The 23,632-nt window shown below is 44.7% G+C and overlaps 2 protein-coding genes across 3 annotated transcripts; one reads left to right on the top strand and one right to left on the bottom strand.

The window, feature by feature from the left end:
• Positions 1 to 875: 875 nt before the first annotated feature.
• ORAI2 (ORAI calcium release-activated calcium modulator 2) lies at positions 876 to 18,975 on the top strand. 2 transcript variants are annotated; one of them, XM_019545412.1, is made up of 4 exons: positions 876 to 1,012; positions 7,208 to 7,448; positions 11,706 to 11,804; positions 14,504 to 18,975. In XM_019545412.1, exons 2-4 carry the CDS (start codon positions 7,221 to 7,223, stop codon positions 15,047 to 15,049), a joined length of 873 nt encoding a protein of 290 aa, XP_019400957.1. In that variant the 5' UTR covers positions 876 to 1,012; positions 7,208 to 7,220; the 3' UTR covers positions 15,050 to 18,975. The 2 variants fall into 2 exon arrangements, with proteins under 2 accessions (XP_019400957.1, XP_019400958.1); XM_019545413.1 differs by lacking the exon at positions 11,706 to 11,804.
• Positions 18,976 to 21,813: 2,838 nt separating this feature from the next.
• On the bottom strand, positions 21,814 to 23,470 carry ALKBH4 (alkB homolog 4, lysine demethylase; the record flags this gene model as incomplete). The annotated part of the gene is made up of 2 exons (XM_019545290.1): positions 21,814 to 22,927; positions 23,249 to 23,470. Coding segments are annotated over 2 exons (897 nt in total), but the record flags the coding sequence as incomplete, so codon positions are not given.
• Between the last annotated feature and the right edge of the window lie 162 nt (positions 23,471 to 23,632).

Raw genomic sequence — 23,632 nt, 5'->3', positions numbered from 1 at the left:
CTAAGCTGGGGTGAATGGAAAGTGGCAGTTTTTGTTAACTGAGAAACATATTGCACTTTTTTGCACTTGCACTTTTCTTAGGGATAAAATGAATTCAGGCTAGGCTACCCAGCCCTGTTGTTTGATTCCATCATTTCTTACAGTGAATTCTTCATATCACAAATCTCCTTTTGGGAACATTGAGCTTGTAAGTGAAATGCTAATGAATGCAGACAGAACGCAGTGCTGAAGCTTAATAAATGTCCTCTCCTTTGTTGGGAGGACTGAACGTGCATGGCGACTTAGGCTGTGTTTGGTGTATGTTGCTAGAAATCCTGGGTGCTGTGATGATGAGAGCTCCTGTAGGGTTACATCCCAGGGTCAGAGTCACGTTTTCTACAACACAAGGGAGCATTAATGAGCAGTAAGGTAGAGGGTAGGGTGCGTTAGCACCCAGTGTGCGCACGCTTAGCTTGCAGTAAGGGCAGGGTAGCTTTACTCTATTTTTAAACCGCATAGCTTGGAGGATTCAGCAAAGTAACGGGAAGAAAAAAAGCCAGCAGAGCACGCGGTTTTCTCAGGCCCCTGAGCTGCACCTGTCAGAAAGGACTACGCTACCTTGTACATGGAAGAGGCGTGTCAAAAATCCTCCAGCCCAGGGCCTGGGTGGAGCCTACAGCTCCCCTCCCAGCAGGGGCTCCAAGGGCCTCCCTCCGTGATCGGAAGCCCACGGCCGGGGGTGTCCGACGGCATGAGGCCACGGCGATGAGCAGCCCCGAGGGTGGAGCTGGCCGGAGCGGAGCCCGGGCCGGAAACGCCTGGGCTCTCCCCGTGCCGCCCGCTTCCTGCCCCGCCCCGCGAGCCCCGCCCCCGGGGTCACGTGAGCAGGACGCCGAGCGTCACGGCCCGGCCCGCCCGGCCGGCGTTGCCCCGGCAGCAGAGCGGGCGCCGCGCGGGACGGTGCAGGCGGCTCCAGCTCCCGCACCCCGCGCTTGCAGCGCAGCGCGGTCTGGCCCAGCCCGGCCGCCCCCAGGTACGTGGCCGCGGTGGGAGCCCGCGGGCGGCCAGGGGCCGCCGGTCCCTCCCGAGCTGCGCTCGCCTCGGCCGCGAGGGCGGGGCAGGTCCGGGCTGGAGACGGCGGAGGGAGGGATGGCGGCGCCGTGTTCAGGCCCAGGCCAAACCCGGTGCAAACCGCCCACGCTGGCACAGGGTCGGGGCTGGCGGGGGCCACATCTAGTCCCGCCTCAGCTATAGCAACCTAAACTTCCCTTGCTGCAACCTGAGATAGATGGATGCTCCTTGTCCTGTCGCCTGCCACCACTGAGAACAAGTCCAGCTCCATCCTCTTTCGAACCTCCCTGCAGGGAGTTGGAGGCTGCTATTAAATTCCTCCTCAGTCTTCTCTTCTGCGGACTAAATAAGCCTGGTTCCCTCAGCTGCTCCTTGGAAGACCCGTGCCCCAAACCATTTTCCCTGCCCTCCGCTGGACTCTCCCCTATTTGTCCACATGCTTTCTGTACAGAGGGCCCAGAACTGGACCCATTACTGCAGGTGTGGTCTCACCAGTGCCAAATAGAGGGGAATAATCACTCCCAGTAATATTTAGCCTTATCACTATAGTTCAATGTGCATCTCTTCAGATTTATAAAGCAAAACCTGATCTTCGAGAGCATCTGGACAGCAGCTCTCATACTTCACTGTCTGTTATTTCTATATCTAACTTAATGTGGCTGCACCTATGTTAAGGTTTTTAGGTACAGATAAAAACAACCTGCAGGGCAGAGAAATGAAAGAGACACACTACCGAAGAGACAAAGGGATAGTTTGAATGTGAAAAATCAAGATCCGGATCAAGGGGGTGAACACCTGTGGTGTGGAAAGACAACAACAGGATAAGGAGCCAGGAAGTCAACTGACTCTCAGCACTACCTGAATAGAAATGCTGCTGCCCCTCCCAAGCAGCTGCTTCTAAAGTTTGGGTGGAGCAGGTATCAAAGGGGTCAAACCTCACCATTAAACCCCCCTGGATCTGCCCCATCCATCCATCGTGTTTAGCACAGTGAGGCCATGATCACAGGTTGAGGCCTCTGGGCACAATCATCCTATAGACGATTAACAGCAGCAACGTTCATCTGGGACAGAGCCTTGCAAGGCACTTTAGGCATTTATAGATGTGCTGGGGAAGAAGAGGTGCTTTAATCAGAGCAGCTCTCAGGGTGGCACATACATCAGCTTTCCTGCACTGTAGTGTGGTGGCAGGGTGTTTTAACTAAAGTTTGTCCAACAAGCTTTAGTTAAAGTGCCCCTGCTGCTGTTTTTCAGTGCAGAGACACTGTTGCATGTGATGGTGGATCTGTTGGAGCGCAGCAATTTACCATGCACCAGCAAGCGTGTTGCAGCAGCCTCCCTACATGTGTATAGGAAGAATTTAAGACCTTTTGGAATAAAAGGCAAGATGAGATGTTTGTGCAATGGTATGTCTTTGCTTCCTTGACAGGGCAGATGACTCTGCTAAGTCTCTAATACAAAAATAAATTATTTGCATGCAGGTTGGTTAGATCAAGGTGATAAAGCAGAACTCACCTGGGACTAAGTCCTGGCTGGAAAATCCAGACTTCACAGTCCCTTCTCTTTACTGTGATTTTCTTTTTGAAAAGGAAAGAGATGTGCAGTTAGAAAACTATCCCTGCCTGCTGACCTCTCTGGGGCTTTCTGTATTCTCCTTCTCTTCATCCAGGGAGTTTGAATAGCGAAACATCAAGGCCATTAAAAAGGAGAAAGGGGGTCATTAAGGGATCCAGGTTTTCTGTTTCCCATGGAAAAACAGAGAAAACCATGGATTTTCCATTTTAATTGGAGAAAACAGGAATTTTCCCTTTTAGCAGGGAAACCCATGGAATTCAGCCAGCCTCCAGAGCTCTTTGCGAGTGCTGTTTGCAGAAGTTGGGGAAAGCCCCAGCCCTGCCCAGAGGGAGAGGGGAAAGGGTGGGACCCGCAATCACTTACTGGAGGCTGCCAGGAGGAGGATCAGTCTTCTTTGTTCTTGGAGGTAAGTGGGGGTTGGGGGGGAAAGCTGGCTGGGAGCTGAGGGAACCAGGATGTTTTGGGGGAAGACATGGAGTGCCTGCCAGTGGGGAGGCAGTCCTGGTAGGGCTTTTCCCAACACTTTCCCCTTCCTCATCATGGACAGTCGGGTGGGCAAGTGGGGAGAGAACAGAGCGTACCCTGGGGCATGGTGGCAGAGGGGCAAGGGGCTCTGCCAGCCCCCACCTCAACTCATTCTGTGCCCCCTCCCAGGGGTGGGGGGTGGGGGCAAAGGCAGCAGTGCCCCTCTGTGGGCCAAATATGTGCTGCCCACCCAGGGGTGGAGGGGGAGCTTGCACGTGGCAGCTACTGCTGCACCTCATGGTGCTTACCTGCAGCCAGCAGTGGAAAAGCCACACAGGACGCAGGTTGCGGTGGCGGCCACTGTGTTCAAACTTCCATCCAGCCAAGCAGTCATGTGAGGCCTGCAGAGGGGCACTGCTGCCCTCACCGCTGCTCTGGGCAAGCGGCACGGGGCTTGGCAGCTGTGGTGTAGTGGTGCTGGCAGCCGCTGCCATGTGAGCAGAGGTGCAGCGCGGGGGCAGCTGCTGGTGGCAGAGTGGTGGTGGTGGCAGCCACTGCATGCCAGCAGCACTGTACCGCCACCGCCGTGCCCCATGCCACTTGCCTGGAGCAGGGCCGGGAGCAATGGCAGTAGTGCCCCTCTATAAGCTGCTCGTGCCTGGCTGGCCAGGGAGAAGTGGGGGCTCACACACAGTGGTTGCCACTGCATCCCACGCAGCTTTCCCAGTGCAAGGTGCAGTGGCGGTGATGGCTGCCATGTGTGAGCTCCGCCTCTGCCCTGGCTGGGCAGCAGTGTGTGGCCTGCAGAGGGGCACTGCTGCCCTTGCCCCCTGGCCCTGCTCCTGGGAGTGGGCACAGAGTGAGGTGAGGTGGGGGCACAGAGTGAGCTGCTCCACCACTGCACCCCAGGGCACATTCTGTTTCCCCCACCTCTCTCCACCTGTCCAGGCTGAGGGAGGGAAAAGTGTTGGGGAAGGCCCTACCAGGAGTGCCTGCTGGCTGGCAGGCTCTCCATGTCTTTCCCCAACACTTCCTCACTTCCCCCCAGCAGTGGTGATGTGGTGGTGGCCGCCATGTGTGCGCTTCCCTCCTTTCCTGGCCGGGCAGCGCATGTGTGGCCTTCAGAGGGGCACCACTGCTGCCCCCCGGAGCAGGTGCAGAGATGCACTCCTCCCCCAGTCTCAATCTGCACTCCCAATCCCGTTTCCCCATCCCCACCTACCTGCTGGGGTGTGTGTGTATGTCTGTGTGCCTGTGCCTGCGTGTGTGGGCCTGGGAGCTGTTGTGGGGGGAGTAAAGAGCACGAGCAGGACTGGAGGGGCTGTGGGGGGGGAGTGAGGGGCACTAGCAGGGCCTTGGGGGGGCCTTTAATTTTTATCATGGATTTTGGATTCTTTTATCACAGAATTTGTCATTTTTTGTCAGGGAAAACCAGGATCCCTGCTTGTGGAGTGGAGAGAGATTAACAGGAATCAGGGAGATGATACGTGAGCCAGGAAATCAGTTGACTCTTAGCATTTCCTGAATAGAAGTGCTGCTGCCCCATCCTAGGCAGCTGGTTTTAATGTTTGTGTGGCGTGGGTTTTCAGTAGATTGCACCACTGTCTCCTCCCCCCAAGCCATTAGTTTATTTCAGTTTTAAATTAGTCTTCAGCTCCGGTCCCATGCTCCACACGCCGCCACCCCCTCCCATACCACCAGCTTCTGTTTTAAATAGCTTGAAATATCAGGGCTGGCAACTTCTTGCTTGTACTTTTTACTTTGTTTGCAAACAACAACATTTGTTGGCTTTCAGTATTGTGGACATACCATAAAAAGATCTTGCTGCAGTCCCATGGCAACACCAGCTGTTGTGTTCAGTGGGTCAGTTTTATTTTTGGGTGTCTCAGGAGAGAGAATCCCATGTTGTTACCAGCAACTCTACTCCTTTGACAACGTACGATTTCCCTTGTTTGCCACTGCAGTCCAATATCAGTGGTCTGTGATATGTCAAAATAGTGTATTTATGTTTTAAACTAAGGGCTGGAGACGGCCCTTTCTGCATCTTGTTGGTAGTTGGGTGACATTTAGCTTCCTCAGTTCTTGAATTCCTGGGGATACGCTGATCAATAGACAAAGTCTTAGTCACTGAATGGACTGCAGGGGTGTGTATAAAAGGTGACTCCTTGCCAAACTAACAGCAAGACACTCTTGACCTTGAAGTGTGGTGCTGAGGCTAATTAGTACCACTTCATGCACGGTTTGCTGCATATACCTGTTCTTGTACATTGTTATAAATATTTATAGCCTTAAAACTTCAGTGTGTTCTAATCCTATAATAGTTTGTCACTTTTATTGAGGTCAGTAGCAGTCTTATTGGCATAAAGACTAATTGCCATATCAAGGTGTCTGCTTTTCCTGAAGGCTCCTAATTAGAATACTAATTTCAGATGTGTGGCTGTGTTCACATACTGTAAATCCTGCTGTATGCCTGTAAATGACACCAAAATCATAATCCAGGAGAATACCCTTTGAAAAATAATAAGGCTAATCCGTGATATAGCAAACTATATATCCATGATATAGTTTGATTATGAAATGTGTTTTCAATGTGGCTGATGCATGAGGTCACTTGAAACAGGCTTGTTGCTTTCCCTTGCCTTTCACATGGTCATGTGAATCTGATAATATGGTAGCTGAAGATTTGTAAAATAACATTCCTGAGAAATAAAACCTATTTTCCCCAAAAGAGCAGTATCTTCCCATTGGCTGACCATGCTTGGTGGTAGTAAAGGAGTAAAACTGTTAAATTAGATGTGACCGCTAAGTATGGAACAGTGCAAATGGTTCAGGAAATCTAAAACTCCTCTCCAAGACCAACCAGTTTGGTTGCTATACAACAGGGGTGTCAAACTCATCCAGCCCCCTTCCCTCTCTCCCTCCATTAGGATACCTGATCTGATGGCTGCTTCCACCAGTCTGGGACCTGCATTGTGTGTGGTGTGGATCCTGGAGCAGCTGGAATGGGCACTGGGCGCAGCTCCTGAGCTGCACCTCACATGGTGCTTGCCAGTCCAGGACTTGTGCTACACACGGTGCTTGTGAGCATCACATGCAGCACAGGTCCGGAACCGGGTGGAGGGGGCTCCTTAATGCAGTGCATGTTCCAGAGTAGGTGCTGTGTGAAGCAGTTTGGCTGGGGCAGCCCCCCAAGTGTAGCACAGCTGCCACTTTGGCCAGACTGTGGCACCTATTCTGGATGCCCTGGGATCTGCACCACATCCAGCTTGGGTCCCAGATGAGTATAGTGAGTGTAGCAGCTGCTGGAGAGAGAAATGGAGGGGCTGGGTGGTGAGTGGGGAGGGAGTCTATGGGTCCAGTCTAGCCATGGGTGTGCACCGTTCCCCATGTGGGTCTTATCATACCCAGGGACGACACTGGGCGCTGGATGGTGAGGCTCCACAGGCTGAATCCAATGTACAGGCTGGGCCGTATGTTTGAGATGCAGTATGTGCTGTTCAGTGTTTTCAAAGCTGCTTAGTCTCTGGAAGGACAAGGGAAGCAGCAGGTACGTAAATGGAATTGGACTTGGTGCAATTTAATTGTAAGTGCCTCTTTAGGAAAAAAAGTAACATTAACCCATTGAACATAACAGCTGGTGTTGCAATGGGACTGAAGCAAGATGTTTTTGAGGCATATCCATGATACTGCAAAGTGGACTGTGTAACTTGGGAACAAATTAAAAAGTACAAATGAAAAATTTGCTGGCTTTTTTTATTTCAAACTGTCTTAAAACAAGCCTGTGGTGGGGAAGACTGGAGTTGAGGACTGGTTTAAAGCCAAAAAAATGACAGCAACCTAGAAATTTAACAATGTAACTAACTGTTAACAGCCCTTCCTGAAGTCAGATTGAAATAGCACATAGTATTATGGAGTTTTTGTCTTACAGTTGTCATAGTCATGTACAGTGGTTACAGATGAGTGGAGTAGAGGCTTGATTTTCATTTGTGCTGTGGTCCAGCTTACATCTACTTTGCAAGAACAATTTTTTAGTGTAGCTCCTAAATGAACTCCTATCTTATATTTGATATTTATTTTTTTCCTATCCATATTTGAATATATAAATATTTTATTTCTTTAGCATTTCTTTCATCATGAGTTCTGAATTAAATGTTCCAGTGGATCCTTCCACCCCTGCTTGCTGCTCTGAACCAGGTACAAAAGGCATGGATTATCGGGACTGGGTCCGGCGCAGTTATCTGGAACTGGTCACTTCAAATCATCACTCGGTCCAGGCCCTGTCGTGGAGAAAACTCTACTTGAGCCGAGCCAAGCTTAAAGCATCCAGCAGAACGTCTGCTTTGCTCTCTGGGTTTGCTATGGTATGTTTTTTTAACTGCTGGATTCTGAAATGAGGGGTTTTGTAGAACCTTACTCTATTAATCAGGTTTCTTTTCTGTATATGGTTCTTTTATAATTTTTTAAATAAGGTGGAAGGGCATCTAAATGTGGGTTTTGCTTGGCTGCTGTTGCATAGGTTTTGAGGTCAGCTTTGTTGGTTGGTGTATGACCTACCTGGAAATCATCTTACAATGCCCACAAGCACGCTTCTAAAATAGTGGCTGTGCTGGGGTGACAACGTCAAGAGTCTTGGTGTAAGTTTAGTAGGTGCATCAAGTGCTGGAATGATGCACCTTTCCCTTATCTTGCCTCTAGATCTTGCTTATTGGTAGCTGAAACTGGTACTCCGGTCTCTTATACTCAGCAAATGTGTATAGTGGTAGGGAAGGGGAAGCAGAAACACCACTTAGGAAAAGTAGAGATCTGGCCTGTTCTTTGAATGTGCCCATACATGTGTGTGAGTAAGGGAGAAGTCAGGGTGTTGCAACAGTGATGGCAGGGAGGGCAAGACATGGAGAATTCTTGGTTTGTTTTTAGGCTTTCTCTTCTACTTATGAATTTTTTTTTTTTTTTTAATTTCCTGATAGTAAGTTTGTTCTTTGGTTTGCAGTATTTTTCTTTCCAAGTTGGGGGAAGAAGGGTTTTTTATTTTCCACGGACTAATTCCCTCCACTTTCTCCCTCACCCTCCACCCCTTAGGTGGGTTTTTGCTTTCTGTTTTTAACAAGGCGGGAATTGTGTATATCAAGACATTCTCAACTAGGGTGCTGGGGCACTGTAGGGTGCCTTGGGATCCTTTCAGAGGTGCCACAGGATGCCATGCAATATTAGCACTTTTAGGTGTGCAAACAGAATTCACAAGATAAACCAAGAAATTTCAAATAGGAAGCCACAATGTTAAAATTATTCTGATATGTTGTTGTCTTTCTGAGTTTTTGCAACGGATGGATTGCTCTGTTATTTTTCTGCAGTCAAAAACTGAGTGAAAACTAAGCACTGGCATTTTTCAAGAGGCTCCTTGAGTCTATCCAGGGCTGCCTCAAGTCTAAAAGTGTTGAGAACCACTGGTGTATATGCATGCATATATTCATATCATATGTATTTCAATTTATAATGTATTCTGCATTCTGAAGTAGCAGATGGAAACTTCTAATTGTGAGACGGTTCCCATTAATTGATCAGGTATTTTTTTTCTCAGCCTGTGCTGAACAGCGGGTTTTCTTGTGCTAAGAATTAATAGTTAATATGCTGGTTCATAGTGTTTAAAGATAGACCTTTTACTTTTTAGTAGTGTTGCCAAGACTGTTACATGGTTATGGAAACAGGATTATGTGGTAAGATTATTGTCATCCCAGCCTGTGTAAGAAGTCATTAGGACTTTGTGAGAGCTTGCGGCCTGCCAGCGTAGTTGCATTTGCAGGATTGGAAGCCAGTCTCACTCTGAGAACAAAATACTTCAGGAGGTTGAGAAGAACAGAGAACAGTGGAAAATTCTCAGCTCATACACACTATAAACCATCTCACTTATATTTATGATGCATTTCTGAGGTCCTTAGATGTCTGCTAAAATTACCCACTACAATTTATGGTATTTGATTAGTCTGTGAAGGATTCTTGCTCCTATTAAAGTCTTTACAACAGTTAGACTGAAAAATCTAAAGTTGACACCAAAAAGTCTTGCTTTTTGAGAGAGATTTTCGAACTGTTGAGCTCAGATAGACCAAGCTGACCAAGACTTGTATCTTGCATAGGAAATTGGATCCCCATTCTTGCATGTTATTGTATTTACCTGAATCCAAGGCAACTTAGTATTCAAGATGACCCCCCCAGTAATTAGATTTTATACATGAAAAATTATAGATTAATTGTAATTTTACATGTATAAAATCTAATTATTGGAAGGTTGTTATAATTTCCCCCCCTAAAGCAGCAGTAGGGAGAGTTGGGGAGGGCAGCAGATCCCTGCCACTTGCTGCCTGCTCTCCTCCCCATCTCTGTCCTCCCTCTTGTGCGTGTGTCTCCCACACCCCATGACTGTGCCTGCCATCTGTTGCTCCTCTTCCCTCTTCCCCCTCTGGGTGGCTCTGGTTCTGGGGCAGTCAGAGGCCATCAGCAGCTGCAGTGGTGCCAGCAGGGCACCAGCAGCAGCAGCTCTGGGTCAGTTGGGGCTGGAGCTAACAGTAAGCAGCAGTGGGGAGGAGTGGTGGGGTAGTGACAGGCTGCAGGACTTCCCCACGCTTCCCCCTAAGTCGCCCCTGTACTTTCCATGCCACACGCCACCAGCCCTGCCCAGGGCAGGCAGTGGCTGAGCTCTGGCTTTTACTCCAAGCCTGAGGCCAAAGCCAGAGCTCAGCTGCCTTCTGTCCTGGGCCAGCACTCAAGTCTAAGACGAGACTTTTTCTCCAATATTGGTTGTAAGTGTGGGGGTGGGGGTGGGGACAAACCTTGTCTTGGATTTGAGTAAATATGACACTTGGCATTTTCTTTGGAAACCTGATTTTCAGAATATAAGAATTTCTTTAAAATGCACCATTTTTATTAGTGACAAAACTGGGCATTTCAATTACACTATCATATCAGCACCTAACTTATCTCTGCTGCAGTAGTTCATTGGACAAATAGTTGTTGAGCAGGTTGGGTGCTTTATTCCAAGAGAGACATCAGTCTGGCTACTGCTGAAAGTACATAAGTTCTTCATAGTAAAATAAGTCCTCTAAAGACTTGTGTGTATTTAAATATGTAAAGAAATATGATAGCAGACTATGGTATATAGACTTGGTTACCTCTCTGTTGTTATGTCCAATTGAAGTTAGATCAGTATTGGCTGAAAATTATTACCAGACAAGGCTATTCAATGAGCTAGGTTAAGAGGCTGCTGTTGATTCAGTTCATATTGGATAGACATCCACATAACGCAAACCTTAATCATTTGTTGGTGGTTTCACTTCTTGGCAAAGGAGAGAACAGGTCCAAAAGATGCAGTGCCTCTCTTTCTCATTGTAATTCCCCTGCTTCTTTTTTGAGGCTGACTATCAGGATATGGAAGGTGTGCTTAACCCACCCCTGTAGGTGTTGGAAATGGAGGAGCTCTTTTTCCTTTGCTCTTTATCTAGTATTTTTCACAGAAATCTCTTGAATCATTTTTGTGGCCAAGAGAAGAGCTGCTTTTGCAGTCAGTCTTCTCAGCTTGTTGTCAAGTTGCTCTGAGGCTTGTATGTTTGGTTATTTTTTTCCAACAAATCTACTGGACTAACTGTTTGTAGTGACTGCCAAGCCATCTGCCTAATGCTAACAGATATTTGTGTTAAAAGACATTAGCATCTTGCTCCTCACCCAGCTTTAGTCTTCACCCAAGCTTCCACAGATGAGCGTTCTCTGCTATTGTACTGTGGAGAATCAAGGGATCATATCGTACAGACCATGAAGAAACAGAACAAGAACTTGATCCTTCAGGAACCTGAGCACTTTGTTCCAAATTAGTAAAGCATGCAAGTGTCTGCTCAAATTAAAATGAATCAGTAATTCCATTGATTTCAGTGATGCAGCTGACAAGCTTAAAATTAAGGCTTTGCTTAAAAGTGCTCAGTTGTATTTTTGTAGAATCAAATGCTTAGTATCTCCAGCTAGGTTTACAGGAGTGGGGTGCCACGGAAAGTCCAAATGTTACATTTGGACACAAGCCTGTATTAACTATGATGAGAGCCCAATGACCCCCGCAGTTTAGGAACCCTGAGGCGACACAGTCCCCGTAGCTGTTGCCAGCCCTTCTGTGATACTGCTTGAAAAAAAGGAAATTGCAGTCGCCTTTGTGGCCTAGACCATAAATTTAAGGATTTATCTAATCCTGCCCCTGCCTCTTCTAAGGTCAGAGCTCCCTTTCTCTCTGATATTTGCCTCTAGAAATTACTGCAGGTGATGGTTCCAAGACTGTTGAGGATCATCTCAAAATGTCAAGTATTCTTTTGTTTTACAGAGCGAGAGGAAAAAAAAGAAGCTAGGCATAAGAAATGTGTTTAAATGACTGGTGGGAACTAGACTGAGCTGCATATATTGAAACATATTTACCATGATTTCCAGTGTATTGTTAGTTTGTTGTTTTATTTTGATCCTGGGTGGAGAACCACAGGGCATCCTTCTTAGGAGAAAGTGCTAAGATGAAATCACACTTGTCTAATTCTTGTTTTGGCTAACACAGTATTCCCTGCTTTACTTTCCCATCTCTCCCTCTTCTCCCTCAGGTTTGTTGTTTACTCCTGAAATGCCTCTCACTGAGTCATCAGTCAATCTTAAAGATTCATCAGAGCACATCACGGAAGCCACCCTTAGGGAATATGTTGGTATGAAGGGAAACATCCAGTTAAGTGCAAGCTGGTGCCCGTACCAGTGTAACAAGTAGAACTTGTACCAGCCAAGCTCATAGCTTTAGTACAAAGCCATAAATTGAACATCCAGATAAGGCTCTTATTCAGCATGCAAAATGTTAGGTCCTCAGGGAACTGTGACCTCCCAAAATACCAGGGTGATCAACCCATGCCTGCTCTGTGTGGCACATAAGCCCCAGGCGCATCCATTCTAGCGTGCTAGGGCACCAACTCTGTCAGGAATGCCTCTAGGGGTCAGGGACCTGAGCGGCACCTGGGGAGTGTCAGGGCTTGATTTATGGCACTGTGACCAAAAAAGTTGGCTACCGCTGAACTATATAGTTGCTCTAATCTAAATGCAGCAGCATTGACAGTAGAACAGCCAAATGTAATACAGGGGTCTCTTTTTTTCCCTTTTTTTTTATTTTAGAGCTCAAGTAATTGAGGACTGACATTCCTCTTCCTCAATTAATACGGAGGGAATTGTAGAGAGAGAAACCTCTACAAGGCATTTCTACAAGTGTAACTTGGGTGCTCAACCCTGGGCCTTCAGGCCATATCCAGAGCCATGGCATCTGGCCTGTGGGGATCCCAGTGCGTTTCTCCCCCTGCACAGCCAGATCAGGGCTGGGTCCCTGCAGCTCATGTGGCTTGCGGGACAAAAAGTTTGAGCACCATGGTGTAACTTTATTGTGACTAAAAAAGATCATGCTGGAAACATGATGAAACTAATGTTTTCATTAATCCTGTGTAGTTCTTCCCAGTATATGAAGCATGTTCATTTATACAGTGAACAGAGCTTTGTTTGTAAGCAGAGCGAGGAAGGAGAAACATAAGGATTCTGTCCATACTGGATGAGATGCATTTATCAAATTCAGAAAGTCTGAGAAAATGGATTTTTGTCGGTTTATTCCCTTTAGGGACACGTTTTGTTCAGTTAAATCAGAAATAGCAGAATGTAATCTAGGTACACTGGTCTGCTACATGTTGTTTGTTAGTGCAGTTCCCCACACTTTCCTGTGAGCCTCTACTTCAGGCTATTGATCATTTTGGAGTAGATGGTAGATGAGAGGGAAGTCATCCTAATCTGTGCCCTGCTCCTATCCTGGTAAAGTCCATTGCAGAGCTCCCATTAATATTAGTGAGCACTGAGTTGTGTCCCTAGTTTCCTCTTGCATTTGAAGGGAACTTGCTAATAGTATATATACCAGAGGAAATAATCTGGTGGTATTGTACAGACCCTGATATGGCTATTTGAGATCTATCTCAGATGCACACTTTATAAAAGTAGAGGTATGGAATCTATTTGTCTGGCGCTAAACCAGTCTGTTCCTTGTAGCTTTCTTACACATCCACAAAGTACTAAGGGTGCTTCTGACTGGGACTGATCTGTTGCTAGTGTGCAAAAACGAGCCCTGTTTTGACATCCTTGTATATAGGGATATTGATGGCAGGGCCCTGTTGGAATATACCAGGTCAAATATGACTCCATGTACTTGTTTTTCCTGTCTGCTGTTGACATACCTAATTAACACCACTATAAAATCAATAAATATACCTGCAGATGGATCTTAATCTGCTAAGTTTACTGGCAGAGACATTCAGTACCCAGCTACTGTTTTCCAGAGATAATTACCAGTGTGATGTGTTTGATTTATATAGATTCTCTTAGCTGAAGATTTTCTGAGTGCTATACAAAGGTGAAATTTCACAACAAACCTGAGAAGTATGTATGCTAAATATTTCCCTTGCTTTGTGGAGGGAAAAGCTGAGGTGGAGAGAGGTAAAGTGAGATGTCCAAACTGACACAGTTAGCCACTAGCAGAATTGGATTGGAACTTGAGTGCTGATTCCTGGGCCTCTGCTTAATTTGACCTGTGCCTAACTTCATGATGAAAATCAAGAGTGTATGTGCAAAACAATTATATCAGGTTTATAAATTTAGCCTCCAGGAAGCTATTTCAGTAGAGTATTTTGGAAATAAAAAGCTTTTGTGGAATTACCAAACAGATAACGAGCTATAATTCATTTCTACTGAGTACATACAAGAGTTATTGGAAAATGAGAGGGAAACTTTAGCCATGTTTGTCGTAACAAGGCTTTAAAATGTCCTGGGAATAGGAGGCACTCATTTTAACCAAGAAGTAATTATCAAATTGCTTGTTAGCTTTCTAGGGAGGGGAGTAACAGCTTTCTCTGACTTTATTCCTTATGTACCAGAAGTTAACTTCTGCCCTATGACTGCTAACATTGAAAATGGAAGAAGTTATGTATATGATGATCTCTAGAGTTGTTTTTGATATGAATCAAAGTTACATTTCACTGTCTAAAGAATTCCTCTTTTTGTGGTTTTGATTTGACACAATTCATAAAAGTCACAAGCATGATAAGATTTTGCTATTATAAAATGAAAACCAACCCTGCAAAGTTGAAATAATTTTTCATGTTTTTGGACATTAAATTTATGTTTTTGTGGAAGGGAAAGGTATAGGCTGTACATGCATCTTTATAGAAAACAAGAATTTCCCATTTAGGCCCCATTTCAGGAAAGCATTTAAGCATGTGTTCAAGTTTAAGCACCTTTCCTAAGAAGGATACTTTCCTAGCCTTGAAAAGTGAAATGTGGAAAATGTACCAACTATTCATGGTTGGTTTGTTTGAATTTTTTTCCCCAGGTCGCCATGGTAGAAGTGCAGTTAGAGATGCAGTATAAGTATCCCCAAATGCTGCTGATTGCTTTCAGTGCCTGCACAACAGTGCTGGTTGCAGTTCATCTCTTTGCTCTTCTCATCAGCACCTGTATACTACCTAATGTGGAAGCAGTAAGTAACATCCACAACCTGAACTCTATCAGTGAATCCCCACACGAGCGCATGCATCTCTACATTGAGCTGGCTTGGGGTTTCTCCACAGTCTTAGGAATCCTCCTTTTCCTTGCTGAGGTTGTGCTTCTCTGTTGGATAAAATTTCTGCCTGTGGACTCCATTATGAAAAATGAGACTACCATCATCCAGCAGCCTACTGGCCATGCTGGCTGGCAAGCAGCACTGGTTTCTACCATCATCATGGTGCCAGTGGGTCTGATTTTTGTGGTCTTCACCATCCACTTCTACCGCTCTCTCGTCCGGCACAAAACTGAGCGCCATAACCGGGAGATAGAAGAACTCCACAAACTGAAAGTGCAACTAGATGGACATGACAGAGGGCTGCAGGTGGTGTGACAAGAGCAGATACAGAATCGAAGCTAATCATTGAGCTAACACAATTAGCAAAGTAAACCATTTTTGCTACCAGGAGCTGAATATACCAGTGATGGTTTAAATATCTAAAATGCGAATTGCCTGCCATACATGGTTCTAGTGCTGTTTCAGACCCTGGGATCTCTATTTCTGGTCCTACACAACTGTGTACTTACGTAGACACTGCCATGTTGTTGAACGTCAACATTTTACCAACTTTAACATTATAGTCGGGTTTCTGATTCCCTGTTTTTAAAAATATAACTTTCTGTTGCCAAAGGTGAAAGTACTTCAGCTTCCCAAAAGTGCTGTTATTATAGGACCTGTTTTTATGCATCTGAGGTCCCTTGCTGGCAGTATATCACCAATGAACTGGCAACCTCTATTTCTAGGCTTGATTTGGTAAGCAATGGCATCTCCTATAGATTTCACTGGGAAATTGTGAAAGTATGGTGAAAGTATGAGTGTTTGTCACCTTTATTATTAAAAGGGTGTTAGAAATGGAGGCAGGACTTGAAATCAGTCTTGGTTCATACATTTTCCCTTTTCAGTCCCTACTGCTCTTTTACAACAGGGGAACGAGATTTTTGGGCTGGCAGGAGCTCTGTTTTTTGCCTACTTCAGTAGCATCCATTCTTTTAGAATGAGTGTGCGCTCAGATTCAGATAACAAAGCTTTGTGTAAAGCCTCTGTGAAAAGCTTGCAGACATTTTCTTTTAATATAAAGGTTGTTTAAGGATGTGGAATTTAGAAAGACTAGAAAAGGAGATGTAAAGGGGATGCGGTATAATAGCGGACAGTGCAGTAACAAAACTTGGTTCTGTCATCTTCATTTGCTTTGTATATACAAGAACGAAATACGTCCTTTTTCTGGCCTTGTTTGTCTCACAGAGAGGGGTTGGAGTCCAGATATCATACCTTTGCCATATTCTTTTTTCCTAGTTGTACCTGAGAGGAAAGTAGCATTTTAAACCCATCTAATGTGTCAGACGGTTTCTTCCCCTAAAGCAGCCCCCACCTCTGTGGCACATGATAAATTTGGGGGAGCTATGTCCAGGCTTTGTCAAAGGCAGTTCAAGAGCTATCATGTTTCCCTTACATTGGCTGTTTTTCATCTGTAGTGAAAGTGATTCCTGTTTGTGTCTGCAAAGCTGAGGGAATGAAGCTTATAAAACACTGTAGCTTCTTTCTGGCTTTAGAAAACACTCTATAAATGAGGTCATGATTAATGGTAACCATTTCATGCAAGGAAAATTATTGTTCTGTAATAAGTTGCTTGCTTTTCATTTTTTAAGAGAAGAGCAATTTGTTTCAGTTTGATAAGTAAAAGTACATGAACAAAATCTGTCCTGTCTTGCTGCTTAGGCTGAATTCTGCCCTACGCCATTATGCTCAGCAGCAGTTTTACAGTCTTTCTCCGGTGCCAGTGCTGAATGTTTGTAATGTTTTCTCTAAGCCCCTCCCTTCTCATCACTGGTTTTTATGTGTAACATCAGCATAGTCGGTGTCAGATTCCCAGCTTGGAGAGTGTAAATCCCAGTGCAGAAAGACTTGCATTTTCTCTCTCTTGTCTCGTAAGTTACCTGGAAATAGACTTTTGACCCTTTCTTTTTTATTTTAACTGTCATTTGTGCTCAAGCTGCTTAGCACTCCTCTGTTTTTTGATCAGTTATCCTGAAGCATGTTTGCAGATGTGCTATTAAAATAATGACACAATCTGCCTACATATACATGCCAAACCACTATTTGTACTTCTTAAACTCAAATACACTTCCAGGAAAGAGCTTGTTTTTAAAATGCCTATAGCACTTCCTGAGCTATAATCCTGTGACCAGTACCAGTGCTAATGCTCCTCTTTTATATAGCTATCCTTTCCTAAAGAATGATAGTTTTAAACTTCACGCAGGAATCTCTCCATCTATTGTTGACATGTAGCTGCTATCTGACTTTGAGCAGGATCACTATGCAAGTTTTAAGATTGAACATTATTAATGATTGCAGTTTAAACTGCTATGTTCTGCAGACCAGAAGTTTATCTGTTAGTTGATTTTCAAGTTGGGCCAGGGTATCAGGATGGGATTTTCATGTCACCACTGTAGAACCTACAGTTTACATGTCAAAATCTAACAGAGACTGTAGTAATGAAAATCAAGCATATAGATGACTCCTCCAAGGAAGCATCTGTGGTGGGGAGCAAAGCGTGAATCCTTTATTTCTCAGTCATAACAGGATTAACATTTTGCCACCTTAAAGGATACCTAGAAATGGAAGAGCAGGTTTGAAATCAAATGCTAAGATTGAAACATTTTATAGTGTACAGCTCAGTACATTGTGTAGTGTACATTTGGTGCTGCAAAAGCAACATAAACCGTTGAAAGCATCTCCAGCTTCTTAAGTTAATTCCTTGCAACTATAATGAACTCCAGCAAAAAGGGAAATGCAGTGGAGATTGTGCTTTGATTTTTCTCAAAAAATGTAGCTAGATGGGAAATGAAATTCCCTGAGATGGGATGTAAGATACTGCTGAAAGGGACTGAATTTGGAAAGGTTGCCTCACTTCAGCTGCACCTCAGACTGTCTGTGAGAGACTGTCTCCTGACAGCTTGATACTCCATCTGAATCGCATCCTCTCCTTTCAGGGTAAATAAAACTAGAATGACAAAAAACAAGCTTATGCTTTTTGCTGTCTTTAGCCCGCAGCCCTGTGCTGACTGTCGGAGTCCTTGTCCTTGTGTCAGGGACTCTCAGTAATTCTTACCATCTTTGGCTGTGGGGGTCCTTGATTTTTCCATCAGCTTCTTTCTTGAGCCCTTTTTAAACTCCTTCCTCAAAAGTAGCACTTTTTTTTTTTTTCTCCTGACTCTGTCTTCTCTGCTCTCATAGAGACACTGATGCTTCTGGAAAAGCTGCACGGACTGTTGGCAATAGATGCAAAAATTATATAAAATCCAGAATGGTTAAGGAAAACTGTGCTTAGCCAGTTGTGCATACCTGTGCCAGTATGCCAGGCATTGTCCCTGCCACTTCTTGCATCCTCACAGGAACAGGATTTTTAGTTGTGCAACTTGAACATGGCATTTTTTCCCACTCCATTGGGAGTATGCTGTTAAACTCCTGCTGTGTGTTGTGCATAACATCTCTGTACTATTCAGTTACATTGCCTTTGCGTTATCTGTGCTAGGTTTTCAGTCTTTGGGGTGCCTGGCAGGTAGGTGCTGTAGCAGAGGTAAGCTGCTCTGTGCATGGAGACTCTGTGTGGGTTTTCAGGGGTTTTACAGCTGCCTGTCACTATGGTTTCATCCTCATCTCACTGCAGGAGTTAAGCTCTTTTTAGGCCACAACTTTCTTTTAAAGTCCCACATTCTGATACAGAATTTAATGAAGGGAGGTAAATATGCCAGACCACAGCAAAGCAGCGTGAAGACCCGCATTCTGCAAAGACTTCTGAGCATATCATTACCTGTAAGCACTGTATATATTTCTGCTAAGCTCAATTAAAGTGTTTGCAGTACTTGGGACTACAGTTCCTTACTCAGAACCAGTCAGGAATATCCCTGTTGCTATGCCCTCAAGGTTCCCAGTTCGCATCTTCCCCTTCCCTCAGAAGACTTGATGCTGTCACAAAAAGATGCTCCTCACATACCTTCCATCTAGAGCGCCACAAAATGCCCTCTCCATCTCAGTCCAATCCCCAAATGCCAACATAACCAGGCCAGCACATTTATTTTCTAATTAATTTCTTAATATCAGTCTAATTTGTATCCTTTTAAAAAATGAACACCCTAAATTATGTGATAACCATCTAAATTTAGAAGACATCGCCAGTGCATGAAGTTCAACACTTGCCTGTGTTTTGGTTCTAGGCACTGATATTCAGAGAGGAATGTTGACTCATTTAAGTGGCAGAGAAAAAATTCTGTTGAAGTCGACAGGTTTTGCACTTTGTCTATTTCTGCTTTATCTATGCATGGAAAGTACGTTATGGAATATGTACATGTGCGTGTGTCTATGTACAACTGAAAAGAACCCATCCTATCTGAAACAGGATAAACAAGTTCAACGTATAGCAGACCTTTCCATATTTGGTCAAACAACTTTAATTTTCCTTTTGCAAAATGTCCAACATGCAAGTCACTGAATTTTAATGGACGTCTTGTTTGTGAAAGGTGTTTACAAGTTGCTAATCTTCATTAAGAAGATAAACAGCCATGATAGGAGTTAGTGTTACATTTTAAACTATTAAAGTACACTTTACATTAACTGTATTAGCTGAGTAGCCAAAAATGTTCTAAGCACCTCTTAGTTGCACATTAAAAAATTTTTTTGTACTTTCCACAGATCTCCCTAATACCTGATAATCCAAAAAAAACCTCTTAATGTCCTATAATGCTGCCATTCTGCCTTTTTAGGAAAGAACATGCATATGCCTCTGACCAAGTAAAACAGAGCCACTGTGTGTGTTACTGATGCTATAAAAATGGTGAATGTTGATCTTTTGGGGAGCTCTTAAAGAGGTGTCCAAGTCGGAGTTTACTCAAAGAAAAGTATATGCTAAGATATGGCAGCAAACAGTGACCAAATGAAACTTTGGTATCTGTAAAACTGGATAATGGAAATACGCTACTCTCTTTGGGTTTTTTTTTATTCGGAATACAGGAATTTGCGCTTGTAAAAACCTAATTATTCCAAGTCTCTGCAATCCCTATGTTCTTCTGGGCTTGAACAGTGTCATCCTGTATACTGTAGCTGAAAACACAGCTAATAAATAGCACAGTATCAACTGTAATACGTCCCATTTGTCTTGTTTAGGGATTACATCCTTTTTGAAGCCATCTGGTTTCATTATTTGAGAGATTAATGAGATAATACAGAATATTTTAAGAAAGGAGTCAGAAGACTGAACATAAATTAAAGGGAAAAAGTTTGTGACTGAAAATAAGGACCAAACATTAATGTAAATACTCTTTCTATTGCAGCTTATTATGGCAGGGGCTAACTACTCAAGCCAAGCAGTCTAATTTATAATAGCGGTTCCCATACAACGGTTGTTCCAGGCTCTGTAACTTTACGAGCCTTTGTACTGAGCTACAGAAAGCTGCCGGTCAAATGAATATGCTCTAAATCAAGATAGAGCTGGGGCTTACAATGTCTCAGGATTCATCTTGAGATAAAGCACTCTGCACTAATGCAAAACTGGCAGCGGGTATGAGCATTACAGATAAAGTTAGTCTAAATTGGTATGTTGATCAGAAAGGGTTGGGAACCTCTAATTTAAGAGCACAAGTTATTCAATCCTGCTTTCAGGGCGGACTAGAAAAATAGTAATTTCAGAGTTGTTGGGTTTTTTTTAACCAAAACATGGCTGCAGTAAGTAAATCTTATGTGCTGCATTTCCAGTGATATCAGCTGCAAACTGCTATCATGAAGTGACTGATCTGAATTCAATATATTGTCTCCTGCCATGGGAAATCTTGTGGAGGATAAGCTTTACCTGCTGCCAGCGTGTAGATGATGCTCTGTTGTCAGTATGTCTGAACAGCAGGACATGCTTTCAAAGCTTACGTGGAATTTGACTTCCGTCAATGTACATTTAACACGTGATAATAAATTTAAGAGTTAACATGTCACTTGTATATTTCTTTTTAAATATTTGAGTAAATTGACCCTGGTTCATTGCAAGTATTAACAGAATTATGGTTGCATCTGTAAACTCAAGCTGATTAAATGTATTGGATAATTGAATCCTTTTCACTTGTGTGTCATTTTTTAGTAGCAAACAATTTTATACAAGTGGCTATAACTAGTCTAAGAGCATGTCACCACTATAAAAATGCTGGTTTATTATACCAGCACAATCCTTTTTGCATAGATGAGGTTATATCAGCCAAGCTGCTCTTTATCCCCGTACATCGTGCATGCTCTCTGATGAAAACAATCTTATCTTAGTAAAAGCTCAGTTAGGTTGATGATTTTGCACTAAAGGCTTCTGCTGGCACAGTTGTATCTATTTGGGCTCTGACCTCTTCATGCCCCTGACCAACATAGCTAATTTGTCAGTTGTAGGAAAAGCTGGTTTCTAGACTGCGGTTCTGCCATCTTGACTGTGTTGGATGTTATAAGAAAAAGGTTAGGCCTTAGTGCTGCTGTCTGTCTCTTTACTCATTCTTGAAATAATACTCCCACAACTGTGATTAGCAGCAGGGCTCAGAAATTACAGAGGATCAGAAAAGAACACAATCTTCTTGGACGTCTTGAGTATCTGAACTCTGTCCAAGCTGTCATTGGAAAAGTCCACGTCAGCTTGCTGCAAATGCTGCTCTGAAGTCCCAGGAGATGTAGGTCATGCACAGTATTTATAATTAATCCTTGCTATTACTTTTCCTTTACTAAAAATGTAAGCTGTGCTTTAATTAGCTCTCTGCACAAAGTAGTGACTGTGGATAGATGCTTGCCTACCTTCTTCCCTAGAGAGCTGCTCTTAAAGGAACCATGTAAAACAAGCAAGGGGACAGTTACGAACCTAAGGTACAGCTCTAAACGTAGAACCTCACACCAGCTTCAATTAGAGGTTAGAGTCTGTGCCTTGAGTTGGGCTGAATTGCAGCCGGAGATGGAGGGAGTACTTTATTAACTGAATGAACTGTTTTGTCTTTCCGGGAAGAGGCATTGTTTTTCTTTTGCTACTAACCCAGGCAGGGGGGAAAAAGTGTGTAACATGATCCCAAAAGCTTAGAGACCAGGCAGTCTTTCTGCTTGAAGCAATGTGTTTATTTGGAGGTTTTGAATTGCCTTACAAAAAATATTGAGACTAATTATAGAGACAGTCTCAAACTGTAAATCATTTGAAGATCCCTAGGTTCCTTCCAGAGTTAAGAACATATTTTAAATGTCTGCAGTATACTTTTTTCTTTCTTTCTGCATTTCATCACATTATGGACAAAACATACAATAGCCATTTCCTGATGTTCATCCAACTGGCAAGAACTAACAGTAATGGCTGGGTTCTTACCAGGGAAAGGTTATATAGTATAACAAGAGAGCCCCTCTCTTCGCTGCATTTGTTAAATGTTTCCATTTGACCCAATATTCATATACCCCTTCCACTCCAAATAAAACTAATCATAAAAATTCTGAATATTGATTTCTGAATATCCAAACCAGGTATCACTCCAGCCTTTTTCTTGGTCATACTGGTTTCCCCTGAAATGAAAGAGCTATGTCCAGTAGTTCTTTACCCAGATTTTCATGCTTTCCTCCTAAACTGAACTCTGTAGACAGCTCCCTAAAGGTGATGCAGACCCGACGATGCTCAATATGCTTGCGGTGAATTGCATGTTTCCACTTGTAGCGTGCAGCGCCATACAACACAACCAGGGATCGTCTAGGTAAGTGAACGGCAACAGTCACCTCTTTACAAGGAACAAGCTTTGTGGGAGTTGTATGGTCAAGGTCCCAGTTGTCTGAATTTTCACAAGCTGACGTGGGAATAAAGTTATTGCTTTTACAGTTCTGAGAAGTTTGAGGGGTTCCAGTTTGATCTGGTTTCTCACTTTCTTGACTGGGAGTAGCAAATAACTGGATGCTGTTCTCTGAATCGCAGGACATGGATAGCACGGTTTTTGAGAGTAAGTTTAAGCTAACCAGTCGCTCTCCCCAAAGCCACCAGTCATCCAAGTGTGGGTCAATGGCAGAACCTCTTTCAGGAAGATAATCCAGGTTACACTGCTCAACAGGTAAGAAACCTTCCAGTATAGGATGAGCCTTCATCCGCTTCACAATATCCTGGCTAAAGCTGGGCAAGCCGACGAAACAGCCCGCCCTCAGCTTCTGCTTCTTGAAGTTCACTTTGGGGCCGTAGTCCTGGTGAAAAGGAAAAACAGGTCCCAATAAGTATTCAGTGAAAGTCATATTCGTTCCCTACCATTTGGTTCTTTCATGCGTCAAGTGGGAAATAACACTTCAACCACGCGCGCAGGACGAGACACAGCGCCCAACCTTGTAACAATGAGCCTGGCTGGATATGGCTAATGCCTGATGTAGGCTGGGGGGAGACGGAGCAGGTTCTAGGATCGTCTTTAGGCAACGGGCAATGGAAACGTGAGCAGAAGTGTGTGAGGGTGAGCACCTCTCCTCCCCCAGAGGAGACCGGACGGTAGAAAGAACTGGCTTCCCCCAAAGCACCTGCTTCCTGCGGCCAGACTGGGACGGCTTCCAGGGATCCTGGTCCATCGCCCGAACCAGCTCAGCCTCCTCGGCGCGGCTGAGGAAATCCTCCAGCAGGAGCACGCCCGGGAAGGGAAAGGCCCAGCCGGCAGCGGCCGTGTGCGGGTCCCCCACAGCCAACCCCCGGGCGGGGCGGTAGGTGAAGGTCTCCCCGTCCTGCAGCAAGGAGAAGGGCGCGGGCACGTGAGGCCTGTCCCTGCCGGGGGACGGGGGGGGCGGGACACCCGGGTCTAGCGGCCTAGCCCTGCGGAGGGGCTCCCTCGGGATCAGCGGCCGCTTCCCCAGGGCACGCGCCGCGGACAAAGCCGGCGGCGCTCGAGCGAGGCGCGGCCTGCCCCCCAC

The sequence above is a fragment of the Crocodylus porosus genome, unplaced genomic scaffold, assembly GCF_001723895.1.
Source record: "Crocodylus porosus isolate Cpor-Errol unplaced genomic scaffold, CroPor_comp1, whole genome shotgun sequence".
Taxonomy (NCBI): domain Eukaryota; kingdom Metazoa; phylum Chordata; order Crocodylia; family Crocodylidae; genus Crocodylus; species Crocodylus porosus.
The sequence above is the reverse complement of the archived record's forward strand: the minus strand, read 5'-3'. Positions and strand labels throughout refer to the sequence as shown.

Excerpts from the sequence above, each read along its gene's own strand:
- ORAI2 (XM_019545412.1), top strand. The coding sequence starts at position 7,221 with ATGAGTTCTGAATTAAATGTTCCAGTGGATCCTTCCACCCCTGCTTGC. Across the intron at positions 7,449-11,705 it reads TGCTCTCTGGGTTTGCTATG|GTTTGTTGTTTACTCCTGAA; the intron begins GTATGTTTTTTT and ends CTTCTCCCTCAG. Across the intron at positions 11,805-14,503 it reads CACCCTTAGGGAATATGTTG|GTCGCCATGGTAGAAGTGCA; the intron begins GTATGAAGGGAA and ends TTTTTTCCCCAG.